The sequence below is a fragment of the Sorghum bicolor genome, chromosome 1 (assembly GCF_000003195.3).
Source record: "Sorghum bicolor cultivar BTx623 chromosome 1, Sorghum_bicolor_NCBIv3, whole genome shotgun sequence".
Classification (NCBI taxonomy): Eukaryota; Viridiplantae; Streptophyta; class Magnoliopsida; order Poales; family Poaceae; genus Sorghum; species Sorghum bicolor.
This window is the reverse complement of record NC_012870.2, coordinates 60,258,245-60,283,381: the sequence shown is the minus strand read 5'-3', so window position 1 is coordinate 60,283,381 and position 25,137 is coordinate 60,258,245. Positions and strand designations below refer to the sequence as shown.

The following is a 25,137-nucleotide window of genomic DNA, read 5'->3' as shown; positions in this document are numbered from 1 at the left end:
TGATATCCCGAGGCATGCTGAGCCAACCGATTGGCTTCTTCATTATGCAATCGAGGAATATGCTCTAATCGGAAATCTTTGAATTCCTTCAACAGTTGCATACTCCTTTCGTAATAAGTTATGAGAACTTCACTTCGGCATTCATAGCTTCCAGCCAATTGATTTATAACTTGCATAGAATACCCGAAGACCTCCACAGTATCAGCATGAACTTCTGTTAATAACTCCAATCCTTTTATTAAAGCTTGATACTCAGCCTGATTATTTGTTGACGTGGTGACAATCGGCAAAGAAAACTCATACTTCCTTCCCCGAGGGGAAATTAATACTATGCTGATTCCTGCCCCCGGTTACATGTGGATCCATCAAAGAAGAGCGTCCAAGGCACAATTTCCAAAGCCCCTACTGCACCGCAATGTTGAGTTACAAAATCAGCCATAATCTGTCCCTTAACTGCTCTAGCCGATTCGTAACGCAGGTCGAATTCTGACAGCGCCAAGATCCATTTACCAACCCTGCCACTCATAATCGGCATAGACAGCATGTACCAGACCACATCATCCTTGCAAAAGACAGTGCATTCGGCCGATAGCAAGTAGTGCCTTAACTTGATACAAGAGAAATACAGGCACAAGCATAGCTTCTCAATAGCCGAATACCTGGTATCAGCATCAATCAACCTCCTGCTTAAGTAATAAATCACACGTTCCTTCCCTTCAAATTCTTGAATTAAAGCCGAACTGATGACCATCCCATCGGTAGATAAATACAATCTGAAGGGCTTCCCTTGCTGAGGTGGAATTAGAACTGGAGGATTCACTAAATAATTCTTGATTTCATCCAGAGCCGACTGCTGTTCTTTCCCCCAAACAAATTCTTGATCGGCCTTCAACTTAAGAAGAGGACTGAAAGCACGAATTTTACCAGACAAATTAGATATAAACTTTCTGATAAAATTTACCTTGCCGATCAAGGACTGAAGCTCGGTCTTGTTGGTAGGGGCAACTATTTTGTTGATAGCATCAATAGATCTCCGACTGATTTCAATCCCCCTTTGGTGCACCATGAAACCAAGAAATTGTCCTGTCGATACACCAAATGCACATTTATTGGGATTCATTTTCAAACCATGCTTCCTTGTGCATTCCAACACCTTTTGTAAATCGGCAAGATGCTTTGTGAAGTCGCCAGACTTAACCACCACATCATCAATATAAATCTCCACCAGCTTGCCGATGAACTCATGAAATATAAAATTCATGGCCCTTTGATAAGTAGCACCAGCATTCTTTAAGCCGAAGGTCATGACTATCCATTCAAACAATCCAACATGACCAGGACACCTGAATGCGGTCTTTGGAATATCTTCTTCAGCCATGAATATTTGATTATATCCTGCATTGCCATCCATAAAGCTAATAATCCGATGCCCAGCCGCAGCGTCAACTAGCAGATCGGCAACTGGCATTGGGTATCCATCCATCGGTGTAGCTTTGTTAAGATTCCTGAAATCAATGCAAACCCGAAGCTTCCCGTTCTTCTTGTAGACCGGAACAACATTGGAAATCCACTCGGCATACCGACACTGCCGAATAAACTTGGCTTCAATAAGTTTGGTTATCTCGGCCTTAATATCAGGGAGAATATTAGGATTACATCGGCGAGCTGGCTGCTGATGTGGCCGAAATCCAGACTTGATAGGTAACCGATGTTCAACAATCGATCGGTCCAAACCAGGCATCTCAGTATAATCCCAAGCAAAACAATCTTTATATTCCTTTAACAAATTGGTCAACTGTTGCTTACACTTAGAATCTAACTTAGCACTAATAAAAGTAGGTCTAGGCTTATCACCACCACCTATATCTACTTCTACCAAATCATCGGCTGATGTGAACCCCTGGCCTAACTTTCCATCATCGGCGAACCTATCCATTAAAAACCTTCATCAGAACCGACTGCTTAGATCGGTGAAATTTCATAATCGGCAACCTTGAGAAACTCCTTTTCCCAAGCTTCTCCTGAAATACACCTAGTCCTTTCATAGGTGTCTGCCTCTGCCGATGCAATAACGTATGAAGAATCTCCCGGGACAATTTCAATCTTGTCACCTACCCACTGAACCAAGCACTGGTGCACTGTAGACGGGATGCAACAATTGGCATAAATCCAATCTCTCCCTAGCAACATATTGTAGGCACCTTTCCCACTGATTACGAAGAAGGTCGTCGGCAAGGTTTTGCTACCGATGGTCAATTCTACACAGATAGCTCCTTTAACTGGGCACACATTGCCCTCGAAGTCTTTGAGCATCATATCGGTCTTGGTCAGGTCCTGATCTCCTTTTCCAAGCTTCCGATACACTGCATACGGCATGATGTTGATAGCAGCCCCCCCCATCAATTAAAATCTTGGTCATCGGCTGACCATCAACCCTTCCTTTGACAAACAAAGCCTTAAGATGTTGCCTTTCATCATCGGCAGGCTTCTCAAAGATGGTTGTCATCGGATCTAGAGCCAACTGAGCTATCTGGTCGGAAAACTCCAACTCATCATCACTGGATGGTGCAAGGAACTCCATCGGCAACATAAAGACCATGTTGACATCTGCCGATGGGCCTTTCCCCTTAGGATCTGGTTGTTGCTGATCCCCAGACTGTCCAGAGTCCTCCCCCTTGCTTAACTCTTCTCGCCTTTCACGCTGCAGCCTTCTTTTCCGTGTCCTGGTCAATTCCTCTGGACACCATGGAGGAAGTTGCTGCTGCCTGAGCGCTGGGCGACGATTTTCCTTTGATTCCACTCGATAAGTGTTGGCATCCCTGCAAAATATGAACTCATCGGGAACCCGTGCATTGGCCATCTCTTCAAACTCTTACTGGCTCCTGGGAAAATACTCAACACGATTTCCAAGCCTGTCGTGCACGCTGAGCCTGCCCCCCAGCCGATCATGAACGGATGCTTTCCCCCTAATCGGCTCATTATTGCCGATCATTATTACGATAGCGCCGATCAGACCTGTCGTACCGGTCATAACCGTTGCACTCAGGACAATCTCTGACAATGGGAAGTTTGATATTCTCCTCCCAACAATGAATGAAGAACGGGCAATTCTAGTGATCCCTATGCCGATTCCACTCCTGCCGGCGTCTTTCTTCCTCCCGGCGATAGTCCTCTTGCTGGCGCCGATACCGATCCTCACGTTGTTGCCAAGTCTCCCGAGGCCTTCCGTGAGTTATCACAATACCAGATCGGGGAGGCCTCCCTAAGTTAGCTCCCTCCTGGACTAGGCCTTTTCCCTTTGCATCGGCAGTAGTGATTTGATGCTGAGGATCTACCGATGCAATTCTTTCAGCTGCTTCTGATGTTAAGACCTTGGCCTTTCCCTTAGCATCCAACATGTTTGTTGGGAAAGGATGCTGATCAATCTTCATCGGCTTCTAAACTTTAGAGTTGTCAAATTTGATCCTTCCTGACTCTATAGCCGATTGCAGCTGTTGCCTAAACACTTTGCACACATTGGTGCTGTGAGAAGTTGCATTGTACCATTTACAATACCTCATCTTCTTCAATTCCTCAGCCGATGGGATCACATGATTAGGTGATAATTTGATCTGACCTTCCTGAAGTAGAAAGTCAAATATCCGATCGGCCTTAGTGATATCAAATGCGAATTTCTCTGGCTCTTTATGTCCAAAAGGGCAAGACATCGGCTTCTTGTTTTTCACCCACTCTGCCAAGCCGATGACCGGTTCTTCATCAGAATCTGAACTTGCTGCTTCATCAACAAAGGACACCTTCTTGTTCCATGCTCTCTTGGGTTCAAATGGCTTGATATCTTGATCAGAAATCCTCTGCACCAAATGACTTAAGCTTTCAAACTCCTGAGACGCATACTTGTCCTTGATTTGAGGCAACAAACCCTAGAAAGCCAAATCGGCTAGCTGCCGATCATCCAGAACCAGGCTATAGTATTTGTTCTTGACCTCCCGTATCCTCTGCACAAAACCTTCAACTGATTCATTATTGCGTTGCCTCAATTTAACCAAATCGGTGATCTTCTTCTCATGGACCCCAGAAAAGAAGTATTTGTGGAATTGTTTCTCCAAATCGGCCCAAGTAATCACTGAATTGGGAGGCAATGATATAAACCAGGTGAAAGCCGATCCGGACAATGATGATGAGAACAAGCGAACCCTTAACTCGTCCCTGTTACCAGCTTCCCCGCATTGGATGATGAACCTGTTGACGTGTTCCATGGTCAACGTGTCATCCTGCCCAGAAAACTTAGTAAAATCCGGTACCTTGTACCGATTTGGAAGCGGGATCAAATCGTACGCGGGAGGGTACGGTGTCCGATAAGAGTAAGTGTTGACTTTGGGTTTTATCCCAAATTGATCTCTCATCACCTCGGCAATCTTATCGGCCCAATAAGCATCGGCATCTTGCCGATGAGGTAGTTGCAGATCTGGCGCTTGCTGGTAAGCTTCCACGTGTCGGTGCGGTGCGCGATCTGCATGGAACATTGGATTAATAATTTGTCCCCCAATCTGCGGACCACCGAGCTGCTGTGCGCCGATCTGCTATGCGCCGATTTGCTGACCTCCCAGATGTTGACCTCCAAATTGCTGACCAGCGATCTGTTGGCCGTGATTCATCGGCTGATTGACTGCCCCTTGGTTCTAGAACCCGGGATAGATCTGGCTTTGCTGGAACCCTGTAGCCTGATGATTCGATTGGGGCGTCTGCGGAAAGACTTGCTGCCCAAGCCATCCATTATTAGCGTTCATCGGCATAGGACCTGCCGATGACTGGTAATTGGGCATGATCATTGAATTGACATACCCTGGCTGAGTCACAAACCTCTGCTGCATCAGCATTGAATCTGCCGATGCATTAGGCATCTGGAACATTGGAGCTTGAGAATTCCCAGTGTAAGGCCTTGCAGTAGTGGTTGTGGTATACTAGGGACTCTGGTTCATCGGCATAGTTAGAGGTGCCGATGCCATGGGAGCCTTGCCTCTCAAATCAGTTGCCTGAGATGTGCCGGGTGCCTTCAAGTATTCCGGGGGCATACCAAAACCCCACCAGTTAGGAGGAGGGACAGGTCCTGACATTGCCGATGCCAATAGATCTGTCGCGAGCCTAATCTGCTCATCTGAAGTCGGCGGATTAGTTGTCATCGGCATAGATTGTGTATTAGTGACTCCTAACGTGCTCGGAGGAACTAGAATTTCCGGGCCCGCAGCGGCTGTAGCGACCGATGGAGCTGTGACCACCGGTGATCCTGGCTGATGATGAGAGGGGCCCACATAATCTGGCGGCAATTGTCCTTCCTTGAAAGTTCTAGCCACGGCATTGAAAACCGTATTGGACAGCACACCAGCTTGGTTGATCAAAGCACGGTTGATAGCACTATCAACCATCTCTTGAAGTTTACCAGGATTGGCTTCAAAAGTAACCTGCCGAGGGGTCGGCAGTGCATCCTTCTGGATTACTTCGCCGCTCCTGTTTATGCTGAAAGACCTCAGGCATTGCTGCTTGTAATCCTCTATAGCTTTAGCAATAGCTTGCTTCTGCTCATCCTTGAGATTGGCTTCCGTCACGGGGATGATGTTCTCCTGATCAAACTCAGAAGTCGACATGTTGATCTTGATGTTTGAACTTAGTCCCACCAGGCGTGCCAAAAGATGTGTTGATGCAAAAGCGGATCTGCAAACACAAAGGGCTAATACCCGATTTAAACGTTAAGGCGTGCGAGCCGATTTGACCTCACTATCGGCAAAGGTGGTAACTCGAATACTTTAGTCCCGACAGCAGCGATGCGCCCAGATGCCACGGCCAAGAGGTATTCACGCGGAACTTGAGAACACGCCGAGCTTAAGTCGACGAATTCCTAAGAACTCGTAATAAAAGAAAAAAGTATGACGAAGTCGTCGAAAAAGTAAATGCTAGAATATGAGTAAAAACTGGTGTTTGATTAATTGATAGATTGTCTCATTACAAGGCCCTAAGGTTCATATTTATACCCTGCTCAAAGAGCTACAATCAGATACGACTAAGACTCGAATTCCAAACTAAACAGAGTCCGTATACAAAATAAATTTAAACAACTAAGGAAAACATAAAACTACCCCCTTGTAACTGACCGGAACACCGCCACAGATCAATCGGCAACCTCCACGCTTTCCTTCAGAGTCATCGGCAGTCTTCCTGTTATGGCCATCGGCAAACACCAATATTGATCATCGGCAAGAACACGTCACCTCCTTTGGACTTAGTCATATTCAATCTTCTCTTCATCGGCAACCATCCTCATCGGCAACTCTTCTGCAAGCTAGCTATTGTTGCTCTACCTACCGATCTATACTCTGCTGGTCTCTGGGTACGTGTCCAAAAACGGTGTTAACACAAACATTGTCCAATCATAGAGTAACTAGACTTAAAAGATTCGTCATGTGATTTACAAATAAATTGTGCAATTAATTTTTGTTTTCGTCTATATTTAGTGCTCCATGCATGTGCCGCAAGATTCGATGTGACGGGAAATCTTGAAAAGTCTTTGGATTTCAGGGTGAACTAGTTGAGGCCTTGTTTAGTTCACCCCAAAAATAAAAAAAATTCAAGATTTCTTGTTACATAGAATCTTGTGGCACATGTATGGAGCATTAAATATAGATAAAAATAAAAACTAATTGCATAGTTTGTCTGTAAATCGCGAGATGAATCTTTTAAGTCTAGTTACTCCATAATTAGATAATATTTATTAAATAAAAATGAAAGTGCTACAGTGTCAAAATTTAAAAACTTTTTAAATATAAACAAGGCCTTAGACTGATCGAGGCAAACACTGCGCTTAATTAGTCTTGCTTGGGTGCTTAATTTTTTTCGCAGTCCGGCGCTGGAACCCGGCAAACGCTACGACCAAATCAAGTCCTAGCATAGGATTTGCAATGACGGAAGCCGGCTCCCGGACGCGCAACTGCACGGACTTTTCCTGCGAGCTTCTTCTGCAACCCAAGCAAAGTGCCTGCTCCATCCACAGCATGACAATTGACAAGTCTCCACTACCAAGGGGTCGTCGCGCACGTTGGACCCGTCAAAACTTCCAACGAAAGCTAGCCATGCCGGCCCGGGGCGTTACGCAAGAGGAAATGCGACGCGCACCCGACCATTAAAGCAGCCGTTCCTGGGCGTGCGCCGTGGACTGCCAGAGCTCCTCCCACTGCTATAGTAGCTTGCGGTCGCCGGCGCAGCAAGATCGGAGCGGCGAGATGGCGGGGGCGCAGTCGCAGGCGATGCTGGAGAAGATGGAGCTGCGGCAGAGCTACCGCAACGTCTGGCACACCGACCTCACCAACGCCGTCGCCGCGGACCTCCCCTGTGCGTACCTCTTTCTCCTTCCCTAATTTTCTGCACCATCATCTTGGCCGGCCTTCTGGCTGTGGTCTCGTGTGATAGAGGAACTGATGCGATTTTCTCCCTTTGCTCCTCTGCAGGGTGCTGCCTGTCGCTGTGGTGGTGAGTCGTGAGTGTGGGAGGGAGCTCGTCCTCTGATTTCTCAACTTCTGCTTGCTTGCTTGCTTCCTCAGGATCTTGTAACATATCTTTGTTTTTCTCCTCCCCTTCCTGTTGGCGACCAGCGGCCCGTGCGTTTCCTACATGCTGCGCCGACGCGCCCTGTACAATGACATGTCCAGGTACGTGTGCTGCGCTGGGTACATGCCGTGCAGCGGCAAGTGCGGCGAGAGCCAGTGCCCGGAAGTATGCCTTGCGACCGAGGTGTGACGCCTGCCTCACCTGACACCCATACCGCTATTGCTATCGCTGTTTCTGTTGCTGATCACGCTCCGTTGTGGTCAGGTGTTCTGCTGCTTCGGCAACTCGGTTGCTTCCACCCGATTCCTGCTGCAGGACGAGTTCAACATCCAGACGACGCAGTGCGACAACTGCATCATCGTGCGTAGCAGCTTCCATTCGATTCGCCTTCCTGATGATTTGATTTCTGATGATAATCGCAGCAGGCCGGCCTGTCCATCCAGTGACACTCATCTTCCCCGTCGATCGTTGCATTGCAGGCCTTCATGTTCTTCCTGCAGCAGCTGGCCTGCATCTGCTCCCTCGTCGCCTGCATCGTCGGCAACAGCGAGCTCTCGGAGGTGGCGCACGTCATCTCCTGCATGTCCAACCTGGTCTACTGGACGTAAGCCTGACTCTCGCTCGATCCGCCGCCCCAGGCTCTGACGACTCTAATCCATCTTCGCATCTTTAAAACTGGCACCGTACCACAGCCTTGCTAATCTTACTTGTGCTGCTCTGTTCTTTCTGCAGGGTTTGCTCGTGCATGCAGGTAATTTGCACGCCCACTTTCCATCCATGTCAGCTCAGCTTAGGTATTCAGGTAATCCCCTTCTTGATTATGTAACACTCACAATCTTGGCATACATTGCCATGCAAACATCAGACGCAGCACAAGGTGGAGATGGACAAGAGGGACGGCACGTTGAACACCATGTCTGCGCCCCCGATGCAGCAGATGTCGCGTTGGTAAACGTACGTGCCTCCGAGTGAGATTATGTGACGCTTCTATGAGCGGAGCCGGCCCCGTCTCAAGCCGGATTTATATGGAGGGTAGCTGCTGGAGGCTACCAGCCATCTCGTACTCTGGTTAGGAGGACGATTCAGTTTTTCAGATTTGGGTGCGATACCATGGCTAGTGTGTGTAAACTATGTCCGATCCCCTTTGTTTGGGCGATTTTTCGTGTTTATTGACTTGTGTTTTTCATTAGGGAATTTTGATCCTCGTCTGCTCTTTCTGTTTCTGAGACATTGTCATCGCCTCGGTACAGTGGCGGAGCTCACAATGATACTGGTGGCAACTTTCAATACTTTCTCCATCTCGAAAAGATTTGATGGTTTAGTTTTGTCTCAAGTCAAAATATCTTAAGTTTAGCTAAGTTTATAGAGAAATTCGTAACATTAATTACCGCCTCTGCCTTCTGTGATGGTTTTCTAAGATCAGATCTTCATGACTCATCTCAAGCTCGGCACCGAGAGAAGGGAACAATTACAGTCGCATAAACAGTTCACGGATCATTCTAAGGCGGTGTTTGGTTGCCAATACTAAACTTTAGTCTTTATCACATCGAATGTTTAGACATATGCATAAAGTATTAAATATAATCTATTTACAAACTAAAAATATAGCTAGAAACTAATTTGCGAGACTTTTTTAAGCCTAATTAATTCATGATTAGACACTAATTGCTACAATAACATATGTGTTAAAGAGAGATTAATTGTGCTTAATAAATTCGTCTCGCAGAGTAGTGACAGAATCTGTAATTTATTTTTTATTAGTATCCGAATACCCCATAGGACACTTCATATGACATCTAATGTGACACCTGTTAAATTTTAGTCCCTACAACCAAACAAACCTTATGTTAGTCATCATCAATCCTGAGTTTTCTACTGCAAAAACGATTCGAATGGTCTGAAATAATCGACTATCCTAATTTGTTCGCTTGAGCTTATCTGTTGAATCATTCAGTCATTCAATAATATTTTTCTCTCACAACAAATCAATAAACAGTACTTTCAACCATAATTTTTTCAGTCAAGCGAAGAGACGAGAGTCTGTTTACAGTTGTGCACAATAAAATTCCTTGCTTGTTCTTGCTTCATGGCAGCAGTGTTGATTAGAATGCACCGCAGCACCGGGCACCGCAGGGGCACACCGGCCTTCATGTTCGGCTAACGCAAAGTTATTGGGATGAATTATGAAACCATCTACGGGGACATTGTTTTTTTTTTAATATCGGAGACCTACCGATTATATTAAAAAAGATAAATCAAAATGAGGTAAAACAACAAAAATAGTCCCTCCATCCCAAATTGTAAGTCATTCCAAAAATCTTGAAGAGTCAAACTTTTCTAAGTTTAACCAAATTTATATTATAAAATAATAATTATTATGGCACTAACTAAGTATCATTAGATTCTTTCTTAATTATATTTTTATAGTATATTCACTTTACGTTACAAATCTTAATATTTTTCTCTATAATTTTGGTCAAACGTGAAAATGCTTTGACTCTCCAAAATTTTTGGAATGACTTACAATTTGGAATGGAGGGAGTACAACAGAGCAATGTGACTCAATAACAAAGACAACTACTCCTATAAGCTAACAACTAAAGACAAGGAAAAAAACAAACCCTACACCAGACGATTGGATTGTGGCATCAATACATCCTGCATAACAAAGAAGCACCACACGACACATCATTGCCCCCCTCAGTAAAAGAAGGCACGACACAACATGGGTTGACCATTTATCAGCACCAAGCTAGTAATAAAAGATCAAATTATCCTCAAGAGTCAAGACCTTATCGGCCGGCATCAACACCATATCCATATTTATAATACCTTGCAACTGAATTATGCTACATTGCCTCCAATACCTTTTTTTTTTATGAAATGGAATTCTTTTTCCCTATGGGGCTTCTCAAGAACCCCAGATTCCGAACCAAATGTCAACCAAACACACGAAAAACACATTCTCCCCAATCTAAAAGGACGAAACACATTAGAAATTTCAGTCAGAAGACACACCTGCAATATCTAATCAGCCGTACCGGCAAAAACCGATAGAATATAAGGGTACAGCCCTGTTTCTTGCCCGCACGTATGGCCGGTAAACCGTACCGATCTCCATGGCTCGCCGGTGTGCGTGCACGTCGTTGCCGACTTGCGGGAGGTGGTCGTGAACAATGTGTTGGTCCCAATCATCACCGGATTCCTCTCTAATTGATCCAACGCAAGCTATAAATACACTTGCACCCTTGCATTGTCTGCAGAGCTCGATCAACTGCCTTAACCAAAGGTACGAACACCACGAGCGAAAAGTAGCAGCAATGGCTTCTCCCTCCACAGGCACGGCCTTCTTGGCCCTCGTCATCATCTTCTTGGCTTTGCTATGTGCGGCCACCACGGCGAACGCGAGGTTCACGGCGATGCAGTGGACTCCGGCGCACGCCACCTTCTACGGCGACGAGACCGCAGCGGAGACCATGGGTACGTTGCTCACCATCGCCGCCGGCATTGCACTGCCACGCTCGTTCCCTCTTGGCATTTCTCATTTCTCTTACGGGCAACCCCGTGCGACGTCTTCCTACAGGTGGGGCGTGCGGATATGGCAACCTGTACGCGACCGGGTACGGCACGGACACGGCGGCGCTGAGCACGACGCTGTTCAAGGACGGGCACGGTTGCGGGACGTGCTACCAGATCCGGTGCACGGGTTCCCCGTGGTGCTACGCCGGCTCGCCGTCGATCACGGTGACGGCCACCAACCTGTGCCCGCCCAACTGGGCGCAGGACACCAACAACGGCGGGTGGTGCAACCCGCCGCGCACCCACTTCGACCTCTCCAAGCCGGCCTTCATGAAGATGGCGCAGTGGCGCGCCGGGATCGTGCCCGTCATGTACCGCCGCGTGCCCTGCGTGCGCAGGGGCGGCCTCCGGTTCGCGCTCCAGGGGAACCCTTACTGGCTGCTGGCGTACGTGATGAACGTCGGCGGCGCCGGCGACGTCGTCGAGATGTGGGTGAAGAGCGGCACGTCGTCCTGCGCGTGGATACGGATGACCCACAACTGGGGCGCCGCGTACCAGGCGTTCGCGCAGCTCGGCGGCAAGGCGCTCAGCTTCAAGGTCACCTCCTACACCACCCGGCAGACCATCGTCGCCACCAACGTCGCGCCGGCGAACTGGGGCCTGGGGCTCACGTACCAGGCCCGCGTCAACTTCTCCTGAGAGCGCAGCAGATCACGTCGATTTGCAACTGAAGCTGCAGGGGCTGCCAACGCTCTGCTCTGCTTTCGTAGTTTTATTTCGACAATCGTAGAGTTAGCACGTGCTTTCGTTCGTAGTTTCATTACACATTTGCGCTTGAAGAATTAGCACGTGTTTGTGCTAGCTGTTGCGCGTTGCCCCCGTCCATGAGGAGCAGAGGGTTTGACGCGAGCGTTGTTCTTGTAAAATTGAGCTGTTATATACTTTCAAAAGCAAGATGAGAATTTTTAATGTCAAAATTTTAAACCCGTCAACTGTCATGGTTGGGCGGTTTATGGATATACTCCCTCCGTCCACGAAAGAGTCAAATTCTAGAGTTGTCCTAAGTCAAATTTTTTAAACTTTGACCAAATTTCTAAAAAAAAATGCTAAGATTTATAGTATCAAATTAGTATTATTAGATTCATCATAGAATATATTTTCATATAATGTGTATTTTATATTAGAGATGTTGTTACTCTTTTCTATAAAGTTAGTCAAACTTTAAAAAGTTTGACTGGCACAGATCCTAGAAATTGATTCTTTCGTGGACGGAGGGAGTAGATGACAGGTGCACGAATTTCCAAAGGTTGTGGATGTACCGTCTATAAAGGCAACGACGCATCATGTCATAAATATAAGAGTCTGTTCGCTTGTTTGGAAAGATATGGTCGAAATTACTGTTCATTGATTTGTTGTGAGAGAAAAATATTGCTGAATGACTGACAATTCGACAGATAACCCTAAGTGAATAGGACCAAGGAATCTAAGTTTGGCTTTAAGTTAAACTATATTAAATTTGATCAAACTTGTGAAGAAGCTTATCACTAAGATAAGTTATGAAACTACTCATAACCATATCTAATTATTCTGATTTGATGTCATAGCTACTATTCTGTTTTTTTCTAAACTTGATCAAATATAGGACAATGCATCTGCCAATCGGTTAATAAAAGAAGTTGTTGAATACTTTTTTTTAGAATAAGAAGTTGTTGAATACTTGGGCCACTGTGGAGCCAATCTGGGCTATAACCAGGTCTTAGAGGATATCGAGCAAAGAAAAAAGGGCTTTAGCATATGTAGCGAGTAATATCGTAGGAGGCATCATGTAATTTTTTTGAAGGCATTGGCCCTATTAATTTGTTTACACTTCTTAATTTAAAAACAGAGCTTCTGCCATTGCGTTTAAAAAGAAAAAAAAAAGAGCAGGCTGCAGCGTTGTAATTTCGAGAGTGCTACTGGGGAGCAGAAAAAGATTCTTGGGTGCAATACCTATACTACCAGACTACAGGATAATGGGAATTCCAGGATAATGTGACAGTTGTTAAATACTTGGGCCACGGTCGAGCCAATGTGGGGTACAATCAGCCTTAGAGCAGGCCTTAGACTAAAGGATAATGAGAGGACCATAAGATGCAACTCCTTGCAAGGGTGCTCAATTTTGCACCCCCGTGTATAGCTGCAGTGAGAAGCAAATGGATGTAAGAAAAGTTGGCTTTATTGTTTTTGTTTTCATTCAGCTGGTCCTACATCATGGTGCTTCACGCCCGATCGAAATGAGCCGATATCAGATGCGATTTTTTTTAATTTTGCTACTGTAGCATTTTGTTTGTTTATGATAAATATTATTCAATTATGGACTAACTAGAGTCAAAAGATTTATCCCACGATTTACAGCTAAACTGTGTAATTAGTTTTTGTTTTCGTCTATATTTAATGCTTCATGCAAGTGCTACAAGATTCGATGTAATAGGAAATCTTAAAAACTTTTTGGTTTTTGGAGGTGAACTAAACAAAGCCTTGGTGTCGTTTCTGTATTGTGTCTTGTGTACATGTCCTAGCCATATATATTGTAGATTTGTACATGCTATATATCGCCTCTATGTAATCACCAAATAACATGTTCTTACCAAGGTACAACTCAACAGACAACAGTGGCTGCAGATAGCCCTTTTTGAAAACATTAGATAACCTTCTTTGATAACAGACATAACATTTGTCTTCAAGATAGACTACCAACACACCAAATAGTTTAAGTTAAGTAGACATAATATCAGTGGCTGCAGCACTTACAGCAGTAAACGAATCGGTTTTTGCTTCCAATACCGGACCCCCCACACATCATAAAAGGTTCAGGTTTACACTGGGCAATCCTCCAGACAACTTATATCTTGTCAAATCCAAAACGAGACCATAATAATTTTAACATGTTGCGACTACTATGTGGATGTGCAGGATGGATCATGGATCTCTCAGTATGCCAACATCCTCAGACCAGAGCAGGATATTGCTTGGCCTGCAGACGGACACGTCGCTTGTATTCTGCTGGATCCTGCATTTTTTTGGTGGAAAGAAAAGCTGATTAATCTCGAGAGAAAGAAAGAAAAAACAAATAGCAGAATGATCACTAATTCTTCCTAACCTGGATGAATAGGTGATAACCATCAGTCTGAGCAGGATCAGCAGGATTGGGCTGATCAAGCAAGTCCTGTATTCCAACTAGAATCTGCTTAACAGTGATAGCAGGTCTCCAACCCTGAAATTGTACAATGAGAAATGAAAAATTCTCAGCAGACAAAATGCTAGGCAAAGCCTGTGAAGTACAGTTTGATGAACACTTACGCTATCCTCATTGAGAATTGAGAGGCAGACTGTTCCTGAAGGATAAACATTTGGGTGGAAAAAACCCTGTGGGAACTTGCATTTGGGAGGCTTGCTTGGGTAGTCTTCACTGAAATGAAGGGTAAGTGGGTAGTACCCACTTTCCCAATCAGTCTGCATAGAAGAGAGGATAGTTACAAACAAAGGAATTTAAGGTTCGAAAGTAATAAAAAACAATGGACATTGGACCTGACAATATTCTAGAGTGCTGGGAAGTAATCAGTAAAAGACACTGTAGATCAAAGTTTCGAGATTGTTTACAAACAGTACAGATACATACATGCTACAAAATAGGAACAAACAAACATTTTGCAAGGAACAGGGGATGAAAAGAATATCACGGAGTTATGGAGCTAGAAACCACTACAAAACAGCATGCGAATGTGACTACATGTTGGTGGAGTGGTGGAGGTGGCATATAATATAATTCTCAATTCCTACAACACACTGGTATTCTAAATCTATTGACATGAATCACTGGGACAAAAAGAAATACATACTGAACATGATTTTCCAACTTTCTACCATGGGTTCCAACTTCAAAACGATAATGAAACGCTTAAAAGGCAAATCGTGTGAGCAAAGTCTTAGTGATTCTTTTAGCCTGTAGTACATCAAAAGAAGAAGTAGAACACACAGTTCCTAATACAGAAATGCTTAGGTATTCAATAAGCAGTACAGTGCACTAGTCCAGAAATAATAAAAACCATAGACCATGTGCTGGGAAAACAAAATAAAATAATTAAAATTCATCATGGAGCAAAGCTGCACAAGGGGGGTTGATGCACACATCGATCACAACGTATTTATTTAGCACAGGGGAGAGGTGTTTCCCTAAAAATCCTATCGGGCATGATTACAATTATACGTCAAATCGAATCCGACGGGTGTTACCGGGGCTTACCCCCTGCTTGCCGGGGATGGTACAGTTCCAGACCATGAGGTTCGCCGACCCGTCGGCTAGCGTCTCCGGCCTCGCCACGAAACCCTGCAGAAGATGAAGGAGATCAGATCGAGACTTGAATCGGGCGGCGGCACGAGAGATAGAGACAAAGGGAGAAGGGATCGAAAGTCAAGCACGGACGTGGGGGTGGTTCTTGCGCCAAGCCTTACGCTCCTCGGCGAGGCGGCCGCGCGCGATTCCTCCCGACATGGCGGCTGCGGCGGTGGCGGCGGCGGCGGCGGCTAGCAGCTCTCCTCGCACCCTTGGATTGGAATTGGAAGGGTTAGTTTGGGTTTCGGGAAGTCTTCAATGACAAACCGCCTCTTTACTTTCCCCTTCCTTGTTCATTCATTTATTTTTGTTATCCTTCCATTATTGTTGAAGAGTTGTTCTTGACATTCACGATTGACTCGGAGTCTCCGGGTCCGGGATTGGTTATTGGCGGCGACATAGTGGGTCCGATGTGCTGTGGTTGTTTTCTTTAATATTTTTTTTGAGCTAGATTAGATGTTTTTGGCCTTATTTAGGCCTTGTTTAGATCCAAAACTTTTTTGGATTTCAACATACACTTTCGTTTTTATTTGACAAACATTGTCTAATCATAAAGTAACTAGAATTAAAAGATTCGTCTCGCGATTTACAGACAAACTGTGCAATTAGTTTTTATTTTTATTTATACTCGGAAAAATTATGATTTGCTCTGTAATCAACATGCTTTTGAATTCATCTTGGTATTAAACTTCATACTTTGCCAAGACATGCTACTCTAACTTATGTACCCCTTGACCAGGCTTCGTCTGTAGGCGTCTCTAGCGTCTAGGCTTCTTAGAGCACTCACAATGCAAGACTCTATCACAGAGTCTAAGACAATTAATTACATATTATTTATAATACTTTGCTGATGTGGCAACATATTTATTGAAGAAAGAGGTAGAAAAAATAAGACTTAGAGTCTTATTTAGACTCTAAGTCTACATTATTCGAGATAATAAATAACTTCAGATTCTATGGTAGAGTCTACATTGTGAGTGCTCTTAGTGCATCTAAGCCTAGGCACCTCGGTGGCTATAGCTCAGTGCCCTTGTGGCTCGGTGGCCTTGTGTTGCCCGTGCATCGGTGGCCTCAGTTTTTTTATATTTGATTCAGTTTATTATCTGATTTATGGCCAATTTTGATTGCTCGTGTTATATTTGTGATCGTAAGAAAGATTTGAAGTGACATAGAGTTAATATTCTATCCATGACGTTTGAGTTTGAATTTTGTTTTAGTTATGCTTCCTTTTTAGTATTTTTTACACAGCTTTCCTTCAATAGTACCGTCGATCCGACAGAGTGGTTTAAGTAGTTATTAAGAGAGGGTCGTACCAAAAGAATGAGCATAAATTTTAGCTATTTAAAATTAGTTATACAGAGGTATATAGATATATATTATTTTAAATATTTATTTTCCTCTATTATAATTTTGTAGCATAATGAATATTTTTTGAACAAAATAGAAGATAGAAATCTTATTTTTCTCTTGATTATTACAGCATAAATCTTGGGTTGGCCTTGGCCGGTTGGTAAATATTGGGCCTTCGCGCCCTAGCCCATGTATGTGTGTCACGTTTCTTCAATACCATTAATAAAGGAGCACACATGTCCATGGCGTACGAACAGACACGTCTACTGCTCGCTTACAAAGCTGCTCATTCGCTCGCTCGCCCATGTGACTCAAGATGTCAATGGAGACCCAATCTCCGATTCCTCACAGAAAATTCCCCTATTAGAGGACAGGAATAGGATAAAATTCACCCCACGGCGGACTAAACGCGGGAAAATCATTCTTCGTTGGATTTGGCGGGGCCCGTCCCCATTTCCCCACATCCCCGCTTATAGCTTCAAACTTATTTTGTCAGCCCATCCGCCCAGCAAAGCCCATGTAAGAATGCCACATATAAATAGGAAAACCTAATAGCTCCGTCGCTCCTTCAGTCTTCATCTCCGCCTCACACCCGCCGCCCACTCCATCTCACATCTTCTTGCCCCCTGCTCCCTGGTCCTGTGCGTGACTCCCTCCTGCATCTCTGCACTCCCTCTCTACCGCTCCCAAAATAGCAAATGCTTGAGCGTATTTGTTAGCCCCAATCCTCCAGTCCTGCAGTCGCGCGCAAACTCCTTGCTCGGTCTGCAGTCTGGAGGCTAGGAAGGCAACATCTCTCTCTTTTCACGGTCTGAAGTAGTCACGAAGGTAGGAATTAGGTGCATATTGATTTGCTATTTGTGAGATCTGAGATTCTGTATAGGGGCTCGTGATTGTGTGCTATGATTTGTGAAATGGACCTGTGATCTATAACTGATTGTATAATTCTTTTTTATGTTATTGAAAGCAGCTGGATGCACTTTTTCTAGAATTTCTTTTGTTCTCACATGTTTCGTGTTTGTATCGTATTCGGACATGGGTAGGCCAAGGACTTGATTTGGTATGTGAATTTGTTTTGGACTCAGTCTGGATCTGGAATCCACATCTGGTTTGGGAAGGAGTATTTTGGTCTCGATTTAAATCGTGATGGTCTTGATTTAGTTCTCTGATCTCGCTTTCTATTTTTGATTCTGAATTCTAATGGAACACGAAAAAGATCCACGTACTGCACCAGAACTCTAGTTTTTTTCATCTCTGTTTGCTCCGATTCTTGTTGGATTCGAAAGCAAATTTTTAACCAATCTCCACCGGTCCATATAAGAAGCTAGGAAGGCCAGACGAAAATAAAATCTAGATGAAAAAAAGGCTGAAATTTTGCCTCTTTAGTATTAGGGATAGATTTAATGCTCTATACATATGCCGCAAGATTCGATGTGATGGGGAATGTTGAAATTTTTTTGGTTTTTATAGTGAACTAAACAAAGTTTACTTTTTCATGAGAAACTTCTTACAATGTAGAAAAACTTAGGCCTTTCGAATTTTTTTTTGGTTTGGGTTCTCTACCACTATTGTTTTATTTGGCAATTATTGTTTAATGAACTAACTAGACTCAAAAGATTCATCTCGCGATTTATAGACAAACTGTGCAATTAGTTTTTGTTTTCGACTATATTTAATGCTTCATGCATATATCGCAAGATTCGATGTGACGAGGAATCTTAAAAAGTTTTTAGTTTTTTTATGTGACGAGGAATCTTAAAAAGTTTTTATTTTTTGAGTAAAAAACCAAGGCCTTACTCAATACTAGAAGCATATCCCTGCAGATTTTTTTTTAAAAAAAGAAGCGCACCTCTGCGTTTTTTCAATATAGTTGTATATAAAAGTTGTAATATAATCTTATAGTTGATAAGCTTTGACGATAACGACATTTGAGGTCATTTTAAAATTCTAATATGGAAATTAAAATTCTAAGAATTTAAAAATAATATTTTTTCACACTAAATAGTATAAACTGGAATTTATATCAATTATAAAGTTATAAATTTCATTGAGCTCTATAATTTTAATGTAAAGTTTACTTTTATCCAACTTCATAGGCAAAACTTATGGATTTTTAAGATAACAATTAAGAGGTACGATATAACAATTAGTGGCAAGCATCTCCAAGAATGCCTCATGTTTTCCTCATCAAAACCCCATGTTTTCATACTCCCAAATAGGTATTGGTAGAAAAAAGAATGCCAAGAGCACCTCATATTTATCTTTTAAAAAAATCTAAATCTTGGTCCCACACCCTTTTTCGTGCTCCGGTTTTTTTCCTGTCGCGAGGTCACAACCCCGTCGTATCTAGGTGAAGATGACAATTATCCGATGGATTTTACCCAATAAAGAGGCAGGTAGGAAATGAATTTTCTACCTATAGATATGTTATTGAGCAAAATCATATATCCATCCGGTATGGCGGGTACGGGTGTGGGTGTATACTATCCATACCCACCTACCTACGGGTAAAAAAGACTCTCAAAATAACCAACCACCCTTGTCATTTTAGCCCATCTAGCTTATAAATTTTATCTAAATTTAACTAAACCCTCCTAGTATATATATGAATTTGATGTCATTATATGAATGTTAGTTTTTAACTTGGTAGAGGCTTGGAATGATTTATTTTTCATGTGAATGTCTAACATTTATATGTAATTCTTGGGTATGCTGTCAGGTATATATTATCCATCTGTGGATACATGTATGTGAGCATTTTTCTACTTATATATGGTACAAATAACCCGACGGATAAAATTTTGACTTCATAGCTACGAGTAAGGGTGACCTTTCCCTATCAGTTACGTACCTATTGCCATCTTAACATCTAGGTCACCAACTCACTGCCGCTTCTCTTCACAGTCCTATTGATCCACAACCTGCAGCAGCCGGCGAACCTCCTAGCCGGCCGCCAGGCACAGCATGTAGGCCAGTCACGCCGAGTAGGCATAGCAGGCTGCCCAATTTCACCCAACCAGGATCAGCAAGCCGTAGTTCGCTGACATCCTTTCCCGTTCGTCTACAGTCGGCCGTTAGGCTCTCCCGCCCAAGTGCACTTTCACGTGCATACCTGAGCAAATTTAGCTCGGCCCGTGGACTCAAGGCCCGAGCTCAACGAGTTTTAGTCTACCCACGGACCTTACTGGATAGGGCCTAGGCACAGATCTCGCTATCTAAAAAAATTTTAGTCTAAACTTGGTTCGAAATACTATTTTTAGCTATTTTACACTATAAAATGCATAAGTAATCCCACCTAGGCCTAGATCTAGCTCAAGCCTAACCCGAAAAATAAGGCCCAACTTGCCTAGTTGGACGGTTATGGATGGGACTTTTTTGGCCTAAAATAACGGGGCTTTTTTTGTTCCACCAGAACCAGGCCCGGTCCGCAAAATGCTCAGATATATTCACATGGTTGCACGGGCACATCACCTGCTTGAACTTCAGTAGGCATCTCTCAATTTCCTAGGCCTCTTTGTGTCATGGGAAAACTCTAGTCTTCCAAATCAGCACCATCATCCACTCCCATGACTCATGTTTGTCCAAAATCCGCCTCGGACAATCCTACAAGTACTAAGAATAAATCAATGCCCATAATCCACATACAAGAAAACTATTTTTACAGCATCGTAGATCAGCATGTACTAAAAAAATAAGATCTACATTGTGGCCACAACCAAACCATGTCCAGGTCATCGCCATCCATCACCCAATGGTTGGCACCCTTGCTCTGGCCACAGCCGGCCACAAAGGGTGTGTTTGGTTGGGCTCTCAAGCTGACTTTTGGTTTGGTTGGGGTAGACATATGTTGTTTGGTTTCTAGGCCAGCCTCTGGAGCCAGGCTCCAACCAGTGTCGACGAAAGCTGGTCGGCAGTCTACCTTGGGGTATACCCACGGTAGTAGTTTATCGGTAGACGGTGCGCAAACTACGAACTCGATGGTGACGCAAGACACGGACAAGCTTTTTATCCAGATTCGGCCGCCGAGTTGGCGTAATACCTACGTCCTGCGTCTGATTGTATTGATTTGTGTTGAGAGAATAATGTATCTGTATGACTTGTCCTCTAGGGGACCCCTGCCCCTCCTTATATATCCTGAAGGGACAGAGTTACAAGCAAAGTATCCTATTTGGTACAATATCTTGTAGCCTTGCGGTGCACGCCGACCAGTCGTGCGCCGCACGTCTTCATCCTGTGGGCCGAGCCACCTCTGATGGTGCGGCCCATATAGGCCCATGAGGGTATAGGGGTTTATACCCCCACAGCTAGTCCCCGAGCACCATGTATTGTGATGTAACACGCCGTCTTGAGCTTCTTCGATCAGTGAGGACGTCTTCGATAAGCAGGAAAGTCGCCCAAACAGTTGCAACGGTATTTTGACCGACTCAAAAGACAGTTGATCAACATTGACATCGAAGAAGCAGGTTGTTCGAAGAATGCATGGTGCTCTTAATCAAAAAAGATTTCTTTCCTGGTGAAGTGTGCCCACTTTACTTTTCCGAAAAGTATAGCCTTTCAAAAAGCAAGCATATTCACCGCAAGGTGAAGTGTGCCCACTTAGTCCCCGAGCCTGGTAGTAGGTGACGTAGGCACGTGGTGCTAGGGTCAAAAGAAAAGTTCTCAAAGAAATTCTGAAACTGAGATGCATCGTCAGATGCATCGTACCGATGTAGTCCCCGAGCTTGCTGGAAGGCGAAGTATGAGCCTTGTAGCAAGGTCTAAAAAATTGAATTTACCAGTCCGTCTGCAATTGAATAGACTAATCGACCAGTCCCCGAGCATATAACGCTCGGTGGTCGGTACAGTCCCCGAATTCTCAAATTGGTGGGCTGGTCGACCAGTCCCCGAGCGTATAGTGCTCGGTGGTCGGTACAGTCCCAAAACTCTCAAATTGGTGAGCTGGTCGAATAGTCCCTGAGCGTATAGTGCTCGGTGGTCGGCACAGTCCCCGAGCACGGCGTAGGGACCGGTGGACAAGTCCCCGAGCGTGGTTGGGAACGTAAACGTGCTCGGTGGTCGGCACAGTCTTCGAGCACAGCATAGAGAGTAGTCGACAAGTCCCCGAGCGTGGTTGGGAACGTAAACGTGCTCGGTGGTCGGAGCAGTCCCCGGACACAGCGTAGGGAATAGTCGACGAGTCTCCAAGCGTAGCTTGTCGACTGGGCCAAACTCCTGAAAAATAAATATAAAGAATTGGTAGTACATAATGTATAAATAACCTTTAGATAGAAAATCAGTACCAAGATAAGTTTTAGATTTTTTGTTATAAAATTAGCACGAGTAGTTAATTCATCCTAGAACTTGTACCAGCTCTGGTCTAGCCAACAATCAGCATGAGGTGCGGAACCTAGGCACGCGTAGGATTGTCAGCCACGTCAGAGAGCTACTGCCGACCACCCGGAACGCAGAGGGCGGATCTCGTGCACGTGTAGGGAGGAGTCGGAGACAGTACCGGCTCTGGAAAGCTCGTGTAGGAGAAAAAACTAGTCGGCTAAAAAAGTTGTTTTGAAGAATAATAATATTAAAAATATTATGCCAAAAATAAATAAAATATTAGAATTGTACTTATCTTTGGACGAAAGTCCGGTCGGGAGAGTTGCTTGACTTGTTGTCGTGATGGTGGTCGCGGCTGTCGTAGCGCCGTTCTTTGCGGCGATTATTATTGCGACTCGTGGTCAGAGCAAGTAGGCCAAACAACTTGGTCGATAGCCTGAGCAGGTCGGTGTCGTCGATCTGCCTCCCTTTGTAGCAGAGAAACGGGTGACGCGTTGTCGGCGTGGTCGGAGACGTTGTTGGAGTAGTTGGAGTCGTAGCCAGCGTGGTTGAAGCCGCCGCCGACGTCGATGAAGAAGTGGCTGGCGGAGATCGGATCTACACCTCCTCCGTGGTCGTGGCGGTGAAGCTGTTGAAGCTGACGGTGAACGTGAAGTCGCCCGCCATGGCCACGAAGTCGGGGATGATGACCATCTCGTTCGTCAGAGGAGTTGTACGCACACCCCCTACCTGGCGCGCCACTGTCGACGAAAGCTAGTCGGCAGTCTACCTTGGGGTATACCCACGGTAGTAGTTTATCGGTAGACGGTGCGCAAACTACGAACTCGATGGTGACGCAAGACACGGACAAGCTTTTTATCCAGGTTCGGCCGCCGAGTTGGCGTAATACCTACGTCCTGCGTCTGATTGTATTGATTTGTGTTGAGAGAATAATGTATCTGTATGACTTGTCCTCTAGGGGACCCCTGCCCCTCCTTATATATCCTGAAGGGACAGAGTTACAAGCAAAGTATCCTATTTGGTATAATATCTTGTAGCCTTGCGGTGCACGCCGACCAGTCGTGCGCCGCACGTCTTCATCCTGTGGGCCGAGCCACCTCTGATGGTGCGGCCCATATAGGCCCATGAGGGTATAGGGGTTTATACCCCCACAACCAGGCACCCGTATGCCTATAGCAAGGCCTAGAAAGAAGCAGGAGGTTAGTATTTCTTCTAGAACCAGGCCAAAGCCAGCCCCGATAGTCCCTTCTCGTCACCTTCGGTTTTACTCTACCCTCCTCACCGCCTTTATCCTCTGCATCCTCGCCGACCTCCGCGCCACCATCGAGGAGATGCTCCATGAGGATCCTGCCTTCACCACATCCGGCTGCTACGCCAGTCTCTCCACTTTCGACTCCCTCTCCCTCCTGTTGCGGTTTGTCGCTTCCTCCCTCGCGCTAGTGCTACCGTGGGGCCTACAAGAGGCCAGTAGGTAAAGGCGGCAAAGGCATCATGGTGTGGTGCCTCTTCTGCATGCCCTTGTGCGTCATGTGGAGGGAGCGCAAGCACGATGAGCTCCACTTCCTTGAGGCATCCTTCTATCGCCGCCCTGATGGGTCCACCGTCACTGAGGGATACGCTGCCGGGCGAAGCGGGGACACCTTCTACCGCTGCAAGGCACGCGATGCCGAGCATGGCCGAGACTTCCTACCATGCCGCTACCACGTCACGGATGAGCGCACTGTCCGATGCCACTACCGTGTCACGGATTAGTGCGCCAAGGCTGATGGCAGCGAGCCAGCCGGATCTGCATGCTGCTAAGCCATCCCCACCGCCCCTTGGGCCCACCCGGGCTCTACCTCTTTCGGTTCCCCCTTCCCCTCCCGCCCAAGAGCTGTTCAACACAATGTCTCAGAGGGGGTGAACTCACCATCCTAAAGAAGAGGTGACTCTATGCAAAGCAAGCCGACCAACCAACCAAACATATGTTGTAGCTTGGCTAACACAATGCAAACAACCAAACAACTATGAATTGGCTTAGTTGGAGGAGACTAAGACTAGTCCGACTTAGTTTTGCTAGCTAAGCTTATCTAGGAAGTGATCCAAACACACCCAAAGAGGTCACAACTAGCCACATAGAGGCACCTGCCGACCAGACATGAGGCAGCAGCAGAGTAGGAATGCCAACAGGTAGCCATGGCCAGGCGGAGGCAGGTAGGGGTGCCCAACCATGGCCTCTGCCGAGGCCACACCGCCATACATGCCAGCGACTAAGCCTCTTCTGCAGGAGGCAGCTGCAGTCGGCTATGGCTACCATGGCCAGTGACGGCCATGGCATATAGGCACAACAACGAAAAACAACAAACCCTAGTGACCAAGAAAGCACCATAGAGGAGTTGTGGCCGAGTAGATCCATGGCATATCTCAACCCTAGGTCGACGGTGTCAAAGATCCTTTTCGCTAGACGGAGCTTGTGCTATAGCGTGAAGGAGAAGACATGTGGGAAATAGTCGAGGGAAGGAGGAGGAGACGCGGGGAGCTACGGGGATACGTCGTGACTATGGTGCATGCATTTTACACATGATTGAGGATGGTTTGCTAAGTGCCGAAAGATGGGGATGAGATATGTGATACTCTTGGATATGAGTTTTTTTTCTTTTTTTCCCAAAAAACATGGACGGAGAAGGGATATGAGATACTCTTGGAGATGCTCTAACAATCACTTTTAGTTTCGCAATCCCATCCACTCCTTAAAATATTGTTTTAAAGGTATAGTGTGTAAGAGCCAATTGTCATAAGTAAAGGATGTACGCTAGCAAAAACAATATTGAGTACTCATTCTATCCCTAAATATCTATCGTCTTTGCTTTCTAAGAAACAACTTTAAATAAATATATATTAAAAATATTAATATTTATGGTGCATAATTAGTATCATTAGAAAAAACTTTGAGTCATAATTTTTAAATAAATTTATTTAAAGTTACAATTGCTGCACGTATATTTTCT

The 25,137-nt window shown here is 45.0% G+C and overlaps 3 protein-coding genes across 4 annotated transcripts; 2 read left to right on the top strand and 1 right to left on the bottom strand.

Annotated features, from left to right (window-relative positions):
- On the top strand, nucleotides 7,070-8,886 carry LOC8062609. 2 transcript variants are annotated; one of them, XM_002467544.2, is made up of 7 exons: nucleotides 7,085-7,380; nucleotides 7,497-7,518; nucleotides 7,641-7,779; nucleotides 7,861-7,956; nucleotides 8,076-8,200; nucleotides 8,329-8,347; nucleotides 8,462-8,886. In XM_002467544.2, exons 1-7 carry the CDS (start codon nucleotides 7,272-7,274, stop codon nucleotides 8,546-8,548), a joined length of 597 nt encoding a protein of 198 aa, XP_002467589.1. In that variant the 5' UTR covers nucleotides 7,085-7,271; the 3' UTR covers nucleotides 8,549-8,886. The 2 variants fall into 2 exon arrangements, with proteins under 2 accessions (XP_021314828.1, XP_002467589.1); XM_021459153.1 differs by having other exon boundaries at nucleotides 7,070-7,380; nucleotides 7,861-8,200; nucleotides 8,329-8,886.
- On the top strand, nucleotides 10,870-12,100 carry LOC8062868 (putative expansin-A30). Its single transcript, XM_002467543.2, has 2 exons — nucleotides 10,870-11,076; nucleotides 11,180-12,100. The coding sequence occupies exons 1-2, from the start codon at nucleotides 10,917-10,919 to the stop codon at nucleotides 11,812-11,814; spliced, it is 795 nt and encodes a 264-aa protein (XP_002467588.1). The 5' UTR covers nucleotides 10,870-10,916; the 3' UTR covers nucleotides 11,815-12,100.
- Nucleotides 13,772-15,841, bottom strand: LOC8061341 (SUMO-conjugating enzyme SCE1). The gene is made up of 5 exons (XM_002464973.2): nucleotides 15,578-15,841; nucleotides 15,398-15,481; nucleotides 14,455-14,607; nucleotides 14,255-14,368; nucleotides 13,772-14,164 (listed from the first exon to the last, which is right to left on the bottom strand). The coding sequence occupies exons 1-5, from the start codon at nucleotides 15,644-15,646 to the stop codon at nucleotides 14,102-14,104; spliced, it is 483 nt and encodes a 160-aa protein (XP_002465018.1). The 5' UTR covers nucleotides 15,647-15,841; the 3' UTR covers nucleotides 13,772-14,101.